Here is a 19,152-nt window from a genome sequence, read left to right as displayed (position 1 = left end):
ATTATGAACGGCATTTAACTCCCGTAAAGCACGAGTAATGGGAGCATTGCTGGCATACGTAGTTTTACAGTTACCCCCATAATAAGGGTAGAAGTTCCTAAGAGATCGCTGGGGAACATTAAATCGAATTCTTTCCAATAAGTAGGGACAATCAATTACTCCAGTAATAATATTATGAGTAAAAGACAGACACAGTATAGTCCTACGAATCTCTAAGGACTTGAGACTTATAAGCATGAGACGAGCAGAATATGATGGCATGGGATCAATAAAATTCAGGGACCGAAGGGCATATTTGAGAAATATTTTTTGCACACGTTCGATTCTATTAATAGCTTGCTGACTACAAGGTCTCCAAATAAAAGCAGCATATTCTAAGTGAGATCTAACAAAAGATGTATAAAGTAACTTAATGGTATAGGGATCAGAGAACTTAGTGGCGTTCCGTCTGACGAAGCCCAGCATCGAAAAAGATTTAGAAGTAATATAATTTATATGGTTATTAAAAGAGAATTTGTTATCGAAGATGACGCCAAGGTCCTTAAACTCACTAACACACTGCAGGACACATGCCGAGATCCTGTACTTAGTGCACAAAATATTAGATGTTTTAGAGTAAGATATTTGGAAGCACTTAGATAAGTTCAGCGAAAGTCGTGAGTTCTGGCACCAGAAATAAAGCCTATTCATATCGGCTTGAAGTTTAATGGCATCCTCTTGCGTCTTGATCGCTGAGAAGATCTTAAGGTCATCAGCATAAAGTAAAAATTTAGCAAATGTGAAACAACTTTTGATGTCATTAATAAATAACACAAATAAAAGCGGTCCCAAGATACTTCCTTGCGGAACACCTGAGATGGCAGCAAAGGAAGTAGATGAAATACCATCGATTGTTACAACACAGCGTCTATTGCTCAAATAAGAGTTTATCCATTGCAGAAATGTAGAATGAAAGCCAAGACTAGCTAATTTTTTAACTAAGATTCTATGAGAAACTTTGTCGAAGGCTTTCGAAAAGTCGGTGTAAATACAGTCGACCTGGAAGCCAGCGGAGAAAGAATCAATGCAGTATTCACTAAAAACGGCCAGATTAGATACTGTAGATCTGTTAGCAATAAACCCATGCTGATTAGGGCAAATTAAAGATTTAACGGCAAAACTCAGCTTTGCATAGACCGCATGCTCAAAAATTTTGGAGATAGTCGACAGCTTAGAGATAGGTCTATAATTTCTAACGTCATTTTTATTGCCACTCTTAAAGAAGGGCGTAATGAAAGAGAGTTTCCATGCGTCAATGAAACACCCCGACGATAAAGATTTGTTGAAAATAATTTTCAGGGGATAGACGAAGGCCGGACAGTTTTTTATCAAAACTGCTGAAAGTCCATCAGCATCAGTTTGAGAGGATGATTTCAATTTAGTTAAAGCATTACTAATATCCTCAGAAGAGAGGCAAAGACCTCCAAAGTTCAGGGCATAATCTAAGTCAGAAGAAAAGTCGGATGGGCAATCAAGTTCGTCGTCAGCAAAATTAGATTTAAAAAATTCAGCAAACAAGTTTGCCGTTTCAGTTGGGGTTCGCGCTTGGCTATTATCGAAAAACATACCAGTGGGAACACTGGCACTACTCCTTCTAGATTTTATGTATTTCCAGAAGATTTTGGGATTCGCTTTAATGTTTAACTCTATATTGGTAATATAGCTGTTATAGAGAGATTTATTTAAATCGTTGAAATCCTTTAACGCTTGCTTATATTTAACGAAGTACAAATGATTCTTCGTAGATTTAAACTTCTTGAAGTAATTATTTTTAAGATTTTTAAGCTTTTTCAGAGACCTAGAATACCAGGGCAATTTATAGGGCTTTTTCTTTCTGAGCGGAATGTTATCTAAACAGAGTTTAGACAAAATGGACTTAAACGCAGAAAAACTACTAGATGTGTGGAGTTCAGCAAATAAATTATCCCAATTAATGTCAAGTAATAAGTCATTGAAATTGACAAAATCGCATAAAGAATAATTGAATGATTGCCTGACATCAGATGCAGTTGTAGCAAAAGTATAAAAGTCGATTTTGAGCACTAAGGGTAAATGATGCTTACCTTTTGGAGTTATGGAATTCAAACATTCATTGATCTCGTAGTTTATGTTATCACTTACAAATATGAGGTCTAAGATTCTATTCAGAGAATTAACAAAATTATTAATTTGAAATAAATTAAGACTAAGAATATTATCAATAAGATATAATTCATGGTTTGCAGTTACATTGTTTGGTATGAGAATAGAGTTAGAGGCACTAGGACACCAATTTATTTAGATGGTGTTGTTATAATATATAGTCAGCCTCTCTCTGGACCAGCTATTCACAATACGAGTATAGAGAGTATTTTTGCTCTAAGCTTTATCGTTCGCAAAACCTATGATATTACAACCAGTGTTATGCAATCTTAAAAGTAGCGTATTTACAGTAAATTTTCCTCTGTGAGGAGTACTCCTCGCTGTGTACCAAATAATTGTTGTTCTTCCCATCTTCGAGACAATTATTATTTTCTCAAGAAGCCGCCAAACGAATTTTACAAGTTGCTAGCCCAGATTCAGACCAGCCCAGCCTGAAGGAGGGCCGTGAAAAAAGCTTTGAAAAGGATTAACGCACATTTGCTTTAATTTTCTATGCATCTAAAAAGCACCCGTCGTATATTCGGCGGTGCATATGCACGTAAGTAATGTATGTAAGTTATATATGTATACACATACATACCTACATGCGCCACCATCACCAGGTGGCATGCATCTGTGCAGGTGTAACATTCCCTATGGCCGACCACAATAATTAAAACGATCTTACACCGATCGTTTGATCACCCGTGTCACCGATTCGAGCACAAAACGGTAGAACGAAAACGAACGTTCACAGCGAAGTTTATGCCCACTGCATGTATGTATTTCATATGCACCATATATGTGTGTATGAATATACATAGTGTGCATCGGCGCGTTCGGTTTACACATACAAATCAATGAAAGTACGCGCATTTATAAAAGCAGTAGCACATTTTGACGGACACTCAGATTGTTAAGACGCGAATTGTTGTTAAGATCGTAGCAAATTACGGGCAGCGCGTTGCTTTGATACGCTTTAGTCCAATTAATTACCTTTTTAAGTCAATTGTGTGTAGTTTTTTGGCGCGTGTCGTTTGAAAAAATATAAGGGGAAACTATAGAAAAATAAATAAAATACATTTATGGTACATTTAACGTTGCATTTGTATAAATATACATACGTATATGTGGAAAGTATACTTATACTGTGATTTTTATGCAACAAGTGGATAAATGCTAAATTAGCTAAATTAAGCACCGTCGTGAAAGCCATCAAAACAAGTGAACACAGTGGGATACCCAGAATTGTTCGACTATTTACTACGAAATATACATACAAACAAGTGCACATCGGCGTTTATATGTGTCTGCAGATTATATAGTTGAAGGGTACGAAATTAACAGGAAAAACAAATAAACAAATAAAAGCGCAATAATGTTGGCCAGCGAAAGTTTACCTACACATTACAATGAGTCTATATTTAAAAAGCATTTGAAGAACATTGAAGAACTGGCAGGCGTTGCAACTGCGACTGCAGCTAAAACGGAAGCGAACTCGAGTGCAGCAGCAACAACGGCGCCTGGCAGTCCTAGTACTTGTATTGCTGTTAGTAAGAGCAGTACTGGTGCTTGTGAAGACAGCAAAGTGGCAGCCATGAAGACAAATCTCAACAACGGTACAACATTAGCGATCACAAAACCAACAAATGGAGTGAATGGCATTGATGATAGCAATAAGATCAACAAAATGACAACACTTCCATCGCCAAATTTCGTACCTGGTCATCCTGAGGCGAAATTTGAAAACTTCCTACGGAGTTGTGTTGATGAAATTATAAAATCGGCAGTGTTTCAGGGCACAAATCGTGCCACTAAAGTGGTGGAATGGCATGCACCGAGTGAGTTGCAACAATTGTTCGATTTTAGTTTGAAAGCGGAACCGGAAACGAATGCAAAATTATTCGATTTATTGAAAGCAACTATTCAGTATTCGGTTAAGACAGGCCATCCATATTTTATAAATCAACTCTATTCGGGTGTAGATATTTACGCCTTAATCGGCCAATGGGTGACAGATGCATTGAATCCCAGTGTATACACATACGAGGTGGCACCCGTTTTTACGCTCATGGAGGAAACGGTGCTGGCTGAAATGCGTCGCATTGTTGGTTTTCCTAATGATGGGTATGGAGATGGTATCTTCTGTCCAGGTGGTTCCATTGCGAATGGTTATGGAATTAGTTGTGCGCGTTATAAATATGCTCCCGAAACTAAGGTAAGCAAAAATGCTATATCGACCTATTTATTTATTACAAAATACATACATATGTGTGTACTATATACGCCTATCTAAATATTCCCATATGAGTGTTGTTTAAATTTGAAATGCATTTGATTATTTAGTGATACATTTTTTGTTATTACGGTGTTATAAAATAGTGACGAATTTAAAAAAATTCAAAGTTTCCCTTATACGAGGGTTGCCTCTTATGTTTTGCGCCCAATAGTACAAACACAGTAAAATAATGAAGAAAAAGGCTTTATTGGTTTTCAAAGTTGTTTTATTTTATTTATTAAGTAGTAAGACTATTAAACGTCTTTTTTTGTTAAACTCAACTTGCCGAATATGGTGTATGCTACCTCAATTCTTAAATATACCAAAATATTTTCCTTGGAACTCAATACACTTCAACATTCGCTTGAATTAATTTTTAGTTAGATTTAGTGTAAAGTAAAATGAGCGATTTAAATAAAGAATAGATAGCTGTTTTTGTTCCCTGGCATTACTACCCATTCAAATATTTAAGCAAAATAATGGATGTTTTACCCTAACCAGCTATTTTATCTTTATCTGGCGGCTGAGAAAACCAAAATATTTAAAGCGCACTTTAACTTTAGGAATGGTTTGTTCACTGGGTTAGTAAAGCTCACTTTATTGGCTAGATGAGAAATGGTATCAATTATTGGAAATGTGTTTAACTATGTCTATTACCTGCGTGAGAGCTTATTTTGGAGCGAATTCAGTTACAGTTAAGGGGTTAGGGGTAGTCAGAGGCCCGCAGAAATGATGATTTTCAATCATGTTTTTTTGCTAGTTAATTGCTTTATTTTACAAAAAATAAAAACATAGCATTAAAAAGCATATTTCGACTTGACTTTAGCAAAATTTCAAAAAAAAAAAAAAAATAATTGTAAAAGTTATCGCTGCATGTGTGGAGCCTGTTTCTCCAGAAGTCCCTTGCGGTGTTCAACACAAGTCCTTGGAGATTCGGACAAGGGAAATTAGTTTTATTAACAGATATAGATATAGATAATAGATTGTGGCGGCATCAGGAAATATTTTTCAGATTTTCGAGAAAAAAACCGACAATTAATTTGAAAAAAATATCCTTCGATCAGGCACGAGTTTTTTGTTTTTCAAAAGCAGTATAAATTTTATTGAAATCTACCAAGCGGTTTTTAAGTTAAAGTGATCACCAGTTTAAAAAACATAGTTTTGAGAAAAACGCATTTAAAGTTTTGCGAACGCTTTGGAGCGCCCTTTGTTAATTATTGAATAACTCGAAAAGTATTTTTCAGATTCACTTCAAATTTTTACACAATATTTGTAAGATATTATGCTTTAAGAAAATGAAAGAAAGAAATCCAATTCTTTGAAAATTCTGACTACCCCTAACCCATTAATTTCAATTTTGATGGAAACTGGGTAAATTCTCTTAATTTTTTACAATTTTATTTATTTATTGCGCGAGAACTTAAAATAGGCATAGATAACTGTTTACTATATATATCTATTTGAAGAAACTGTTTTTATTATTTTTGTATAAACCCTGTTTGTTCCGGTACCGTATACTGCCGTGAGAAAATATATGAAGAAATATTGTTAGCTATCTCAAGGCGCATTGAACAGCTAGCAGCAGTGAGAACAAAACAAACAAACAGAAAAATCTATAAGGAACATTTTTTTATATATAATTAATTTTCGAGGTTCATGTAATATATAGATATATACGTACAAAATTTGTGGTAGATTGGATAAATATAAATAGTAATAAATATGTTTCCTACGTACTTTTTTGTTATATTAAATGAATAAATATGGCATACAGTTGCAACTATAAATTAGTTTCACAAATGCCATGCATCTTTGGCTTTCGTGTTTCATCTCGACGTCTCTCTCTACTGTGTTCGAAGATAGTAATATTAAAGGGAGTGAAATAGCGAGCAGAGATAGCTTTAAAATTCAAATCAGCGAACCAGGAAACTCTAAAGAGCTAGGTTTTGTGATCTAATGAGAAAGATGCATTCAAAAAGTGATCAATTAACTAAACGCAAAGTTAGACAGCAAAAGGATGAACGTACTTTTATAAGTAAATGTATACATATGTTAAAGTTTTTACGTTAAATAAGAGGTGAAAATGATTTCTTACCTTCCCTGTTCAAATGTACCACCTTGATCAAAAAGTTCCCGGAATATATTGAGAAATTTTAAAAAGAAGGTTTTTTCCTCCAAAGCGATAATATCGCCTCCAAAGCGCGCCCCATCAACTGCAACCTACTTGTGCCAGCGTTTGATGCAGCTCTTGAATCGTTTCTGGAACTCTATTTTTGGTATAGCCATCAGAGCCGTCTTCGATTTATCCATTACTTGCTTTCGGCTGTTAAAACGCCAAAGTGACTCGATCAAACAGAAAATAATTGCAATGAGCTATATCGGGTGAGTTCGATGGCTGTTGGATGGTTATTGTTTCGTTCATGGTCTAAAATTCACGGATAATGATGGTACCATGCGACGGTGTGTTATCATGGTGCAAAATCCACAGGTTTTTTTACCACAAATCCGTTACTCTTTTGGCGAATTGCTTTACGTAAACGTCTCAAAAACGCCTAATTAATAGTCTTTATTAACTGTGTGGCCTTCTAGCGAAAATTCGTAACGTACAATACCGTTGTAATCCAAAACAAAAAAGGGTGAACATCATATTCTTTTTTGACTGAAAATAACGTGGATTTTTTGTCTTGGTTTATTCGGAGCTTTCCACTCACTTTGCCTGAGTCGTACTCAGCCTTGGAAATCATATCTTTATCGATATCAACGCGGTCTTTTTTATGCATGTAATTCAGATCCTTTGGAACAAACTTTGCAACAACTCATTGTAAACTAAAATCATTAACTACAACGTCCTTAACGGATCCATAAGCCATGTTCAAGTCCTTTGCCAACTCTCTGATGGTTAATTTGTGGTTATTGATAAATTTTCCTTGCACTTTATTGATGTTTCCATCAGTTTTTTGTATTGGCAGCCTTTTACTACATTCGTCACCTCGATTGACTCACGATATCTTGTGAAGACTGGGAAATTTATTCAATTTCCGTCTTTTCTAATTTTCGTACGTACTTATTTAAATTTAAAAAAATTACCAAATATATACATATTTTTAAATGTCAATATTTATTCAGACAAATTTCTGCTATGAAAAGATTTTCATGAAAATTATTAAGGTTTCATTAAAATCAATATAACACCTCTGGGATCAAAGATTCATACACAATTATTATACTTTTACATATACCAGCTCGTGCCCGTCTCTTCGCTTGCATATAAAATTAAACTCTTTACGGACTTAATACTTATAAATCACTTAACAACATTAAGAATTTGTACTAAATTTAAAGTATACCTTTAAAAATTTTCCCATTAGTCAGCAACAATAAACACACTTATACACATCATCTGATTCGCGTTGGCTGATTAACGCAGAGAAAGTATGTGAGTGTGCGTATCGTTGAAGGAGTGTATAACTGTGTTTAAATTGCTTAAACAGTATACATGCGAATAATGAGGAATCGAACAGTTTAAAAAAATCAAAATTGTGGTATGAGGTACGTCAAGGACTAGAAAATGTGTTTTTTGCAGGAATCGATCAAATCGTCTTTAACGAAAATATGTAAATCATTATCACGCGTCCCTAAATTGCACATAAGAAATTTGACTTTTTGAATTCACATCATTTAAATTATGTCTTATTCCATACCTAATGGCATGCATAAGCTTTTAAAATAAAATAAAAAAATTAAAACGAAAGTTAAATCTTCACCCCCAATTCGTTTTAATCTATTTCGGCCCGACCTTGTTGGAAAACCCTATACTATGTTTTATATACAATTTTTGGTCGCAACTCAACTCAAATTCGCGCCAACAATGCATTTGGACTCATTAATTACGATTCTGAAATTAATTATTAAAATTGGAAAGCAGCACTTTAAATTTCTTGCTTAAAAATTATGAAGAAGATTAAAATGAAATGCTGGCAAAAATATCCTTGGTTACATATCTATATTTCGGTTATGTCCGAAATCATGCGCTCTTCTACTTTTGTGTTCTAACTACTCTTATAAATATTTTTTCACTTTTTAATTCGTTAATATGTAGTAAGTATTTTTGCATATACTTATAAAGATTTCTCTTCTGGGTAACGGCACTACATCGTGCACGTGTAAATTTACATACGTTACCTCAAACCTCTGTTTATTGAAGACAGCAATCATTCACACAGTTGCATAGTTAATGCATGCATGTGTATTATTTATACATACATACAAATACAACAATTATGTAATTAATTGCATGAACAAAATAATGCTGCCAAGTCAAGGCTATTCTCATTAATGGTTCAAGAGCGAAATTGGAATGGATTAGTATACGTACATATATGAGTTTAGGTGTTTATAGTACATGAATGTTTCAGAGAAAATTGAGTACAATCAATGAAAACCTCAATGCGAATATCTGCATATATATGTACATACATATATTTGACTATGCAAGTTAGTGCATGTTATTGCAAAATATACTTACGTATGTATCGTATATTTATACATTCTATATATGTATGAATGTAAATACTTGCAATATCTTAAAAGTATTAATGTGCACAATTGTAGAATTTTTGTGAATGAGATTCTTCAGGTTGAATGTTGCTGAGCAAGAGCTGGACTTGAAGCCAATCATTTGGATGTAATGTGAAGGTCAAAAGCAAATATTCTTAAAATCTCAAGAGAAAAGTACTGTGAAAATTGTTTACATAAGTGATGGTCGAAAATTTGAAGAAGTTTAACTAAACTATAAAAGCTATGTTCAAAATATTGGTAATTCCCACAAGCTTTAAACTCCTCAATAAATAGTAGAATACTTATCTTCTTGAACCACATGCTATTTTAACATTCAAACTTATTTCTATTCAAAAAAGATTAAGATACTCAGTATTATATCTCCGAGTTGAAAATAAAATTTAAACGAGGTGTATTTTCGTCTCGGCAAGTATTTTTACAAATAAAGTTGTCACAACTGGATACCGGAAAGTCCATAAGTGAAAGTTGAAAGTCAATGCATCAGCAGAGATTGATATTTTGATGTGAATTCTCAGGTGGTGGTATCGGGTTGGTGTCGAAATTCTGTATGTACAAAATTCTAAAAACAAAATTCTGCTTTTTAAAATTCTGCTTTTTTAAAATTCTGCTTTTTTAAAATTCTGCTTTCAAAATTCTGTATTAAAATATAATGTTAACAATGTTAAAGAGGTAATGTAATTATTTAATTTATTATTATTTTTTATTATTATTCGAGATATTAAATAAAAAATAATAATAATAATTTTTTCTTCAGTTTCGATAGAATCCACAGTATTTTTGCGTAGAACTTCTTTTCGCGTGGGCGGCCTTCGGCCGCGCTTCAAAAAAATAACCCTCATCAGTTCAACTCCGGCTATGCAATCCACCGTATTTTTGCGTAGAACTCCTTTTCGCGTTGGCGGCCTTCGTCCGCGCTTCAAAAAAATAACCCTCATCAGTTCAACTCCGGCTACGCAATCCACCGTATTTTTGCGTAGAACTCTTCTAAAAAAAACGAACAGCTGCGAAGAATTATTAAGAAAAGAAATGAATTAAGTCGCACTACATATTTAAAAAGAATTTAAAAAAATATTGTAATTGGCTAAACTAAAATATTGTTATCGCTTAAACATATACATGTATATTTATGGAATAAATGTTTATTTTGTTACTTCTTGTATGACGAAAATCACAAAGGTTGAATAAAGCAGAATTTTTCGCATTAAACATGCAGAATTTTGAAAAAGCAGAATTTTAGAAAGCAGAATTTTAAAAAGCAGAATTTTAAAAAAGCAGAATTTTAAAAAGCAGAATTTTTTTGCAATTTACAGAAGTTTGTCACCCAGAATTTTGTAATACAGAATAATGACACGCTCCCGGTGGTATCATTAGGCCGTTTTTTCAAGAGTTCCAAATTTTTCAAGAGCCACAGTTACCGACATTTGTGGGGCGAACTTTGTGACGTCTTTTGGTCTCCTTTGCCTGAAATTTAATTCTGTTTTGTTTTATTTAAACATTCCCGTTACTTTCTGATCATAGGGTAGGAGCTTAAACTCAATATTTTTTGCGCTATCCTGAAACAGGCACCGAAACCATAGGATACCTAACTTCAACCTACCTCCACCTTTTTGGCGGCTCAACCTTTTTGTAGTCTTTACGGCATTCAACTATGTATTTACTCTACTTCCGAGAGCCTTCCACTCAGTCGCAATAAATAAAATTGGCACTATCTCAACCTTTTTGACGACCGATCTGAAAGTCTTTACTACATTCAACTATATACTTATACATATCTACTGTGCTTGCGGAGCTTTCCATTAAAACTCAATAAATAAAATTGGGAATACATTCTAAAGCTTAAATTTACTGTTCTTAAATCAAAAAAGCCGAAAAGGTCCTCCAAAGCTAATATAGACTTATGATTGAATGAGCCCAGCTCTTTACCGTATATGAGCCAAGTTTTGATACAATTTTATTTCCAAATTAAGTATTACAAAATAATTCAAACTATTTTAATCTATCAAATATATCGCACCCTAAATACAAAAGGGTCACAACTCAAAATGTCCCTTCTGCTCAAATATGAACGAGACGTTATCAATAAAACGGTCCGCAGATGACATATGGCAAAAATAAATTTTTTATTTTTTGGTAGGACTGTTATAAGCTTACATGGCAAATTTCAGCGTGATATGTCACATAGTTTGTTTTCTGTGCTACTGTAAATAAGTCAAGCTCGAGTGTGGAAAATTTTGAGTTGTGACCCTTTTGTATTTAGGGTGCGATATATTTAACAATAATAAAATGCAAAACAAATTCTATGATTTTATGACATTTCGAAATAACCTCATTTTTGTGCAAGTGGGTGAAAAAACCGAATTGAAGTGTGAGTGATTCATTAAAAAACAGAGTAAAACGTTAATACTTTATGACAAAACAAAAATATTTTCATGGAGTCGACATACTCATCTTTCTCGATGGATAATAATTTTTCCGCTGCTCAACTGTTTTTACACTTTACAACTAGTTTTTATTACATGGTTCCGTTAAAAAAACACCAAACTATAAGGGAGGAGCTCGGCCAAACACCCAAAAAAGGTGTACGCGCCAATTAATATATATATATATATATATATTTTTTAACGCTTTATTAATTCATGCATTAAAGGATTAAATAAAACAAATACTGTTGGAATTACTTTTCAACTGGGGTAGATTCAACGATAATCACGCTTTGGGTGCTTGAAAAAAAAAGCAATACGCAATTCCTTTGTAATAAAAATTAAATAATAAATACAGAGGCTACAACACCAGACAATACTATTTCATTTCATAAATAATTAACGGACGAGTTGTAGCGCTGCTAAGCTGCGGAAGTCAATAAATGAAAAAGACGACAGGGCGTATAAGTAATAACTCATGTCAAGTTTAATTAAATATTTTGGCAAATTTTGTGGCTGTGAAATTTCTTATAATAATAGCATAAGACTTAGTGACTTGAATTAAAAAATAATAATTCGTATAAACTACATATTTTTCTAGTGGTATTTATTCCTTGATTTTAAGGAAATCAATAACAAATTGATATTCCAAAAGTTCTAACTACATTCTAAATTTTTTTGAACCTAAAATAATATGGGCACCGTAGCCAAATGGATTGTTGCGCGATTACTATTCGGAAGTACACAGGTTCAAATTTCCTTGCATGGAACACAAAATGAAAGGAAAATTAATAATTAAAATTCAACGATACCTTTGAATTATTTGAATATTGCGACGGCTGGAATAACCCCATATCTGAGCGCTATAAGTCTGCACAGGTTTTAGTATTTGCTTGTACAAAATTATCTTTTTTCGTGTAAATAGTGGCGATTGCTTATGCATAAACCAATACATATTTCTATATTTATTATATTTCATTATATTTTTTAAATTCAAGCTCCTCTTTTTTTCTTTACGTATTCGCTCCATCTGAGCTTAGCATCCAATGTCATGTCTAAGTACTTTGCTGTATTTGTGGCCTATTTATGTACGATTATTTGTATAGGAAGGTATTGTATTTTGTTGTATGTAAAGTTTACATATACAGACTTTGTTTCATTAAGTGGAATATGCCATTTGTTTGTCCAATCGTAAATGTTGTTTATGGCGATTTGCAATTGCAAGGTCGATTCGTTTGCAGGCTTGCTTACTTAAAGTACTATATTGCTGACACATAGTTTTGATTGCATGACAGTTCAGATGTAAACAGTAGATATAAGAAAGGGGCAGGCAATCTTCCTCGAGGAACTCCAGCCTTTATTTTTTTTAGGCCTTTATTCAACAAATTTCTTGAGTAATTAATTATTATTATTATAATTCATTTTACGTTTATTTATTAGCCTACACGAAACTTTTAAAATTTCTATATTATAAATAACTCAAATAAATAAATTTTTTCGCTGAAATCTCCTACGTACTGTACCTTGAAGCTTTCCTATATGCCTTTTCAAACTGCTTAATATAATTATGCTTGTATAATATTTATGGGAAGATATGTAGCTTACAAAATAATTATTCTAACATACATATGACTCTATTTCATACCTTCTCTTTACAGAAATCTGGATTATATGGTGGCAAGCAATTGATTATTTTCACATCCGAGGATGCACACTATTCCGTGGAAAAGTTGGCTATGTTCATGGGATTCGGCAGCGAAAATGTCTGCAAAATTACGACAAGTAAATTGGGTAAAATGGATATTAATGATCTTGAGGCAAAAGTTCAGCGCTACATAAGTGAAGGTGCGCAACCACTCATGGTTTCAGCAACGGCCGGGACAACCGTATTGGGTGCATTTGATGATCTGAATAGTATAGCCGATGTTTGTAAGAAATACGACATGTGGTTCCACGTTGACGCAGCGTGGGGTGGTGGAGCGCTTGTTTCAAGGAAATATCGTCATTTATTGAATGGAATTGAACGGTAATTACAAAATACAAGTAGTGTTTGTCTCAATGGAAATATTTTTTCGTAATATGAAACCTAAAAAAATAATATTTTTCGCAAACCCTCCTTCAACATAGAGTAAAAAAAAAATAATTTATACAAACACACTTAATGTGATTATGTAAGATAGATTACAGGTTATACCTATATATATATACATATGTATATGTACTTATATAATTGGCACGTACACCCTTTGTTGGGTGCTTGGCCGACTTGCTCCTCCTATTTGTGGTGTGCGTCTTGATTTTGTTCCACAAATGGAGGGAGTTCTAAATCGATTCCGATCGGCAAATGTTTTTTTATGAGGATTAGTCAGCGTAAATGCTTACAGATTTGCTTACAGAAATGCCTGCTTTACACGCTTTTTGCCGAGCAGATGCTCTTGAAGTTTCGCTATAAGTTTCCAATAATTATTCTTCTTTTGTGGATCTTATAGATTACTGTAGTTTCTCAAAACGCAATTTTTTCAAAATTCAAAATGGCGGATGCAAAATTCAAAAGTTGACCTAAGGTTGTCAAACGGAATACTGACTTTGCCTCCGCCATTTTGAATTAGAAAAAATAGCGTTGTGAGAGATTTGTAATTGGATTGCTAATCAGTGAGTAGTCAATTTTATGCGATTAGCTCAATGTCAAAAATTTAATAATATCATTCTAATAACTGAACCTTAAATGGTTTGTATATATTTTTGGAAGTTTTATATATGAATATAAAGAATGTAGGTTGAAGTTGGTTGAGAAAAGTAGTGGTAATACCATCCAAAAACAAAATATAGATCGACAACGTGCCCAATATTCCAGAAATTCAACTTGATATTACTGAAACAATGACCGGTTTTCTTGCTTGGGTGGATATCAGCATTACCTTAGAAGAAAATCCCACTTTCATTCACCTTTTCATTTAAAAGAGGGAAAAGTATGGATTTCTAAAAGTCTATTACTCGCTCTTCTTTTTATTCCTAACATAAAAATCTTCGATCATATTTAATGATTCGCGACCGAAGTCGGTGCGCTCTTTGTCCGAATCTCTCAAATAATGATAAAATCCTTCAAGTTCAAATTTTTCTTTTTTGTGGTTTTCTTGCGTTGCCATAAAAAATATTACTATTATAGTCAAATCATTTAAATATATAAACATTTATTTTAATAATTAAGCCCAATCATAATCCATATTTCTTGAGCATAATTTAGGTGCTCAATTAGAGAATATACAATTGCGCAGGTTGAAATGAAAAAGTTGCGTAACCTTGCCGTTACTTAGTTATAGGTAGGGTGTATGGGAAAACTAAGAGAAAAGTGTCAAAATAATGAAGACTTTTAAACAAAAACGAAAGTTACATTAGTTTCATGTAAGCCGGAAGATAATACAAAAGATAAAGAAAGAAAGTTTATTTGTAAAATTACATCAGTTTTACAGCAGTACAAATTCAGTGAGAGTTAAGAAGCGGCATCGCGATATGCGCCACCTTCTGTATTTTCTCAACCACTGTTTATTTCGTGAAAAGTCAGAGAGATGGTACAACTGGCGCGTTCGAGGTTATATTTACTTAGTGGCATCTCTTGGAAGAATACACATCCAGTTTCAGCCAAATCGGTCTATTTCTTTGTGTTTTCCTTTTCCATCACAACAACGCACCATTTTCTCCAGACTTGGCTCTCTTGGACTACTATTTGTTCCCCAATTTGAAGAAATGGCGGGAAAAATATTTTATTCAAGCGAGGAGGTGATTGCAGAAACAAATGGCTATTTTTCAGGTTTTGACAATTATTCGCAAGGGATCAACAAACTACATAGAACAGCGTTGGACGAAGTGTATAAGTCTAAAAGGAGACTATTTCGAAAATTAAAAAAAAAGGTTTGCACGAATATTTCAAACGACCCCCGTAACTTAATATATATACCCGTTATCTTATAAAGAGACTCAATAAAACTCGAAATTGAAAGTTTGGGGTCAAGTTGTTTTAAATAATGTTTGATTGACAACTCAGAAGGCTCTCTTTTAAGGGACTGCAACGCTAAAAACTATAAGAAAATTAATTAAAATAGGCAAATAATTTTTCAATGCTACTTTATAGTATGTTTGTCATGAGATCACTATGAAATTCAATCACACATTGCTTTCCATAAAAAAAATTTATATTGGTTTTCCATCGGAAATATAAAACTTATTATTATTTAAGTCATTCACAAAAACATTTCGGAAAAATATTAAGATTAATTCGAGCTGGACGATTTGAAAGTTTCTCAAAAGTCGCATTATTTTGATTTCGTTGATAAAATTTTTAAACATCGTTATGCTGACCTTTTAGGTTTAAACTCTTCTATCATCTGAACTGAGTTTTTAGCTAGCCACTACCAAACGCCTCATAACTACATTATTTCGAAAAAGTATTCAGATTATGTTTGTTTTATTTTAAAAATATTTTTTCATAAGAAAAATATAAAAACTAGTTTTATCTAAGAAAACTCGTCTTTTGGATGTATTTGCATAAAGATCCAGCTCTTAATCTTAATACTTTTTCGAAATAATGTAGTTATTAGGGGTTTGGTAGTGGCCAGTTAAAACGGCGCCGCTGCTAGCGCAAAATCGCACACACTCTGTATTCGTCCTGCAATAGTTCGAATATAGTCAGGAAATGTTAAATAGCCCCTTAAGTGATCATTCCAATTTTTTTGTGTGAGCATGCTTCCCCTTATTTTAAGTTGGCCTACTCTCACTGCCGGAAGAGCGATACATACGCTCAAGTCAGCCGATTGCCATCTTAGGCTTATTGAAAAAACTGGTACTAGAAGCTTTATTGTGAGGTGGAAAACAACAGACTTTTTTTATTAATTATAAACTTTTTTATTAATTTCATAGAATTCTTATGTTACTTTTTATTTGACACTTTTTCAGTTCGGATTCTGTAACTTGGAATCCCCACAAGCTCTTGACTGCTTCACAGCAATGCTCAACTTTTCTGACCCGTCACAAGGATGTTCTCAGCAGTTGTCATTCCACAAATGCAACATATCTATTCCAAAAGGATAAATTCTATGACACATCATACGACACAGGTGACAAACATATACAATGCGGCAGACGTGCCGATGTCTATAAATTTTGGTTCATGTGGAAAGCCAAAGGTACGAATGGCCTAGAGGAGCACGTAAACCAAGCTTTCAAAATGTCAGAGTATATCACTGAGTTGATTAAAGAGAGACCTGGATTTGAATTGGTATTAGAAAAACCCGAATGTACGAATGTTAGCTTTTGGTATATACCACCCAGTTTACGGAATTTGAAGCGTGACGAGTTGTTTAATGCCAAATTGAATGCGGTCGCACCAAAGATCAAAGAAGGTATGATCAAGAAAGGATCCATGATGATCACCTACCAACCGATTCGGCAACTACCAAACTTCTTCAGATTAGTTTTGCAAAGTTCAAGTCTTACGGAAGAGGATATGAAATATTTTCTGGATGAAATAGAAACTCTAGGATGTAATTTATAAGTCATATTTGTGGATTAAGTATAAATATTTGTTAAAATCTGCAACTACAACAACAAAAAAACTATTATGTGTCTGTAACTGTTTACAAACAATGTTATTACCTAAATTTATATGAAATTATGTACGAGTATTCATAGGAGCATGAAGTACAATACAATATCTGTGTATATTTAAAATGGTTTTATTTACTTTTGGGATTCATGCTTATATGAGTAATAGGATCGTTTGAAAGAATGGTGTCGGTAAGCCCCCGATCGCCATCGTCTAACTCATCTAATGGTAGCCACAGAAAGCGTGCTGTTTCGACAGGTTTGGCCCAGAGGGATTGGGGTGTTAGATCGGTGGGCGCTCTTAAATGTGAATAAGTGGTTAGTAACGTGCAGGGTACCTTCTCATGCCGTACATATATTGAGTATGTCGGTGTTGACCTAACAATATATACACCGTGATTGAGCCAAAGTTACGCGGGTCTCACGAAGCGGCAGCTGAAGCTCTTCGTCTGCAATGGGGGGTGAATTGGTTCCGATCACGGAATTCGGGGGTCGAGAGTATCAGGAAAACTAAGTGCCAGTTCGTCACTCTTACAGTGAATTATGTCGAATGACGAATCTACTTATATATAGACTCGGTTTGGTCATAATTCACTAAATGATAAATGCAAGAAGCTTTTTACTATCACTACCTCTTTAGTGGTGTTTACAACACGAATTGTATGACTATTGACGATTTAGTGATGGTGAAGAAAATGTTTGTTGCCGCTAAGCCGTTACCGGTGATATTGAAGACCTTTAGTGATAACTAATATAAAATTTTTCATTTAAATAATTCTGCCTTGCGAAATATAGGTTCTTCGATAATGCAGAGCGGAAGCCATCTTGTAGTGCCTTGATAGTGCAAAAGGCTCCGTTTTAAAGAATTTTGGGGTAATAAAGGGCGATCAGATTGGACGTACTTTTTTTGCAGGTAACGCGTGACTACTGTCAATCTAAATACATACTTTTTTTCAGTATTCGTTGACAATGGTAGTCACACACCAACCCATTCGGCTATGGCGGCGGCTTTTTCAATTACTGCGTATAAAGTTTTGATAGATGGTGCATTGCCTCAAAAATGCCTGTGAACAGTGCTTTTTGTACCGTTAGAAAACAGGTAATCAGCGACGTCAAGTTGATCTAAAAATATGCAAATGAACAATGCTATATTTTTTTTCGCTGTAAAACAGTTTAATTCTTATGGCATAGAAGAAGAATAGGAACAAAACCATAATTTAATCACTTCTGACTATTTTCTGCTTGCAGTTTTAAATCCTCATTTTTGTTTTTTATAAATTTAAATTTCAAACTTTATACAAAAATTAGAAAAATTATACTGACCTTCAGATATGGACGAGCTAAATTTTGTATGTAGGGATTTTCTGCGTTCTAGCTGATCCGAGTATAATGCACTCTGTTATTTAAACCAGACGGTACGTTTGTAACAATAATTTTATAAAGTATTGTACATCATTTAAGTTGTAATTTGTAAAAATTATTAAGAAACATTCAACTAATTTTGAAGGCATGTGTTGAATATTTGTACTAAATATTCGTAATTAGCGACTAACGCCGTTTTGTTACCACTGTTCTCGTGTCATGTCCTTTTTGTTTTTTTTAAGTCAGATCCATTTCGTGAAATCCAGATATAACAGCAAATTTTTAACTCTGTGTCTACGATTTCATTAATTTGCTGTAAGAAAGGCTTACCGAATGAGCGAAGTCTTGTTCTGGCTAAACCCGGACATTCGCATAAATAGGGGAAAAGACTTTCTTTCACATCCTCTGCTTGACAGCTTCTGCAGATGGGATTGAAAGGAAGGTTGAGTCTGGCTGCATGATCCCCTGTAAGGGTTGCAGTAATACTTGAAATGTTTGAGCGGGAGCATAATAACAGGTAGTTCGTCCTCTGGGTGTTGCACGACGGTCATGTTTTTCTTGTTGTAGTGCATTTAGTTAATTGCTTCCACCTTCTTTCAGCTAAAGTATAGTAGAGTCACGCAATGGATGTTTTTATAGTGAATTGGTTAGCGACTGCTACCGCCTCTGCTATTTCTAGTGTCGAACCTTTTCTTGTTAGCTCGTCTGTTTTCTCATTACCCTCTATATTCCTGCATCCGGGAACCCATATTAGAG

At 34.0% G+C, this 19,152-nt stretch overlaps 1 protein-coding gene across 1 annotated transcript; it reads left to right on the top strand.

The window, feature by feature from the left end:
* Nucleotides 1-3,346: 3,346 nt before the first annotated feature.
* Nucleotides 3,347-17,160, top strand: LOC129248338 (cysteine sulfinic acid decarboxylase). The gene is made up of 3 exons (XM_054887842.1): nt 3,347-4,378; nt 13,095-13,462; nt 16,387-17,160. Exons 1-3 carry the CDS (start codon nt 3,539-3,541, stop codon nt 16,982-16,984), a joined length of 1,806 nt encoding a protein of 601 aa, XP_054743817.1. The 5' UTR covers nt 3,347-3,538; the 3' UTR covers nt 16,985-17,160.
* The last annotated feature ends 1,992 nt before the right edge of the window (nt 17,161-19,152 follow it).

Source organism: Anastrepha obliqua, chromosome 5, assembly GCF_027943255.1.
Source record: "Anastrepha obliqua isolate idAnaObli1 chromosome 5, idAnaObli1_1.0, whole genome shotgun sequence".
Classification (NCBI taxonomy): Eukaryota; Metazoa; Arthropoda; class Insecta; order Diptera; family Tephritidae; genus Anastrepha; species Anastrepha obliqua.
Note: the sequence above shows the minus strand (reverse complement) of the source record. Positions and strands in the feature narration are given on the sequence as shown.

Coding starts and splice junctions, on each gene's coding strand:
- LOC129248338 (XM_054887842.1), top strand. CDS start 3,539: ATGTTGGCCAGCGAAAGTTTACCTACACATTACAATGAGTCTATATTT. Junction 4,379..13,094: donor AATATGCTCCCGAAACTAAG/GTAAGCAAAAAT, acceptor TTCTCTTTACAG/AAATCTGGATTATATGGTGG. Junction 13,463..16,386: donor TTATTGAATGGAATTGAACG/GTAATTACAAAA, acceptor ACACTTTTTCAG/TTCGGATTCTGTAACTTGGA.